The sequence below is a fragment of the Panthera pardus genome, unplaced genomic scaffold, assembly GCF_024362965.1.
Source record: "Panthera pardus isolate Hobbes unplaced genomic scaffold, ASM2436296v1 HiC_scaffold_2, whole genome shotgun sequence".
NCBI lineage: Eukaryota > Metazoa > Chordata > Mammalia > Carnivora > Felidae > Panthera > Panthera pardus.
In genome coordinates, this window is record NW_026526765.1 from 76185038 (window position 1) to 76187358 (window position 2321).

The following is a 2321-nucleotide window of genomic DNA, read 5'->3' on the forward strand; positions in this document are numbered from 1 at the left end:
TTATCAAATTTTTTGTGGCATAATTAAACAATAATTAGAAACTTCATCAAATATAATATTACAAGGACATAATATTTGAATAATATATAACAGAATAAGTTGTTTTGTTAAGCTTACCAGTGTTTGGCATTCTTTTCATCTTAATATAAACACTACTAGTTTATTTTTTTTTTAATTTTTTTTTTTAGACCAAAGAGTTTTATTTACAGAAAGGCCATGGAGAATTAACAAAATTTTATGAACACAATTTTGTTAGCAATAATAAACAGAAACAGCATGGTTTAATATATATCACTTGTTATATAATACACATTAAGATATAGTTTTCATGCTACACTTATCCATTAGTTTCTGTTCCAATTTTTAAATCTAGAAATAAGGCAGTACACATGGAACAGATTTACTACATGCTTTTAAATTACGATTCCTTCTATATCAGATATTGTCAATTTTAAAGCCATCTACAAATTAAATGGCCTTTCCATTATAATTGCTAAATTTAGAGATATAAGCACCAAATGGAACTCAAAATACATAAAATAAACTGTCACAAATTCAAAAGGAAAACATTACAGTAACAGTATCATAAATTAACAAAGAATACTGCAGAAGTAAGATACATCAAAAGTTTATTATGATTAAGTCTAGAATGTTTTTTACTTGCATTCTTTTCCATCGAGTTGAAAACACCAAGGTACTAATTGAATGTGAAAGGACCATTTATAAATTGTAGGTGGCATGTGTCATTTTATGGATGAAAGGAAGAGGGACTATGTGCTTTGATTTGCAAATAATGTTCTTTGTCCAAGTAATCCCCAGTGTTTCCATTATCCTTGAATGACAAGATTCATTAAGTACTGTGTAAAAAAAGAGACCATCCTTTTACTGATGGAAGGCTTCTAATCTTATTTGGGTTGGATCTTCTGGATGTCTCAAGGCAATTCCATTACGCAGGAGCAGCTCAATATATGGTGGCCAAAAAGAATCACTAATTTTGACATATGGATCATGTGGAACATCAAATAATCTATTTAAAAGAATCTCTAACATTTCATGCAGTGTTATCAGCTGTGCAGTTGATTCTTGAATGTTTGTCTTTTTCTTTTTCTTTTTAACATTTCTATCAGGCAGAGGAAAATGATCTTCCAGAAATTCACCCAAGGTAATCAAGAGCTTTTCCTTATATTCTTTTATATCATGTGTTTTAGTGTTCAGCTCATCTAAGATTCTTGATTCAGAAATTGTCACAACCTGATTTTTCAATTCACTGTGCAGTACATTAAGAGATTCCAATATCTGTTGTTGTTCCTCCAACCACTGTTGCTCCCTTTCCAAGTCTTCCTTTAACTTTTCATTCTTTGACTGAAGAGTAGAGAGTACCAATTCAAGATCATGTCTCAATTTTTGGAACTCTTCTTCTCCTGATGTTACTAGAACTTCTTCATTCAGAGGAACTATTTCAGGATTTTCTTTCTGCCATTGACTGAGTTCAGCAGTCAAACATTTCACTTGCATAATTAATAATGACAGCTGAGCATTTGAATCAGTGAGTGTCTCAGTTCCAACAAGTGATAATTTTTTCTGACATTCTTCCATGTCTTTCCACATTTCGTCACATTCCTTAATAAGTTCTTCTTCAGCATTTGTAACATCTTCCATATCTGTACTACTATCTGGGTCTAGATCTTGCTGATTCACTGACATGTGCCTTGTGATATTTTTAGCCTTATAAGAAAAAAAGCTGTGTGACGTTGGGCAAGGCACTTAAACTGTTTCTGCCTCGGTTTCCTTACCTCTTAACCACCACACAGCCATGGACTGCAGGCCACCTCCTAAATACTACTAGTTTAATTACTGTTAAAAATGGTACTTGTTTTGGTTTTTATCTTGTTTAGGGTTTAAGTGAAATGTTCAATGCAATAATTCCTATTTGTTGATTAAAACAGTAAAACTTTAAGTTTAATTCTGTGTATACCTTTGTGAAATAGCATATATAAAGATAACATATATTAAAGATAACATAAGAAATCATATATTAAATATATATTTTATTAAATATCATGTTAAGTAAATACACATATATATACATATATATAGTCTTTAATTTCTTTAAAAAATTGTTTTTAATGTTTATTTATTCCCGAGAGAGACAGAGACAGGGTGTGAGTGGGGGAGAGTCAGAGAGAGAGGGAGACACAGAATCTGAAGCAGACTCCAGGCTCTGAGCTGTCAGCACAGAGCCTGACATGGGGCTCGAACTCACAAATTGTGAGGTCATGACCTGAGCCAAAGTTGGACGCTTAACCGACTGAACCACCCAG

General features: G+C 32.3%; 1 protein-coding gene across 1 annotated transcript; it reads right to left on the bottom strand.

Annotated features, from left to right (window-relative positions):
• Positions 1–247: 247 nt before the first annotated feature.
• LOC109267641 (centromere protein K-like) lies at positions 248–1826 on the bottom strand. Its single transcript, XM_053907647.1, has one exon. The coding sequence runs from the start codon at positions 1702–1704 to the stop codon at positions 883–885; it is 822 nt and encodes a 273-aa protein (XP_053763622.1). The 5' UTR covers positions 1705–1826; the 3' UTR covers positions 248–882.
• Between the last annotated feature and the right edge of the window lie 495 nt (positions 1827–2321).

Coding starts and splice junctions, on each gene's coding strand:
- LOC109267641 (XM_053907647.1), bottom strand. CDS start 1,704: ATGTCAGTGAATCAGCAAGATCTAGACCCAGATAGTAGTACAGATATG.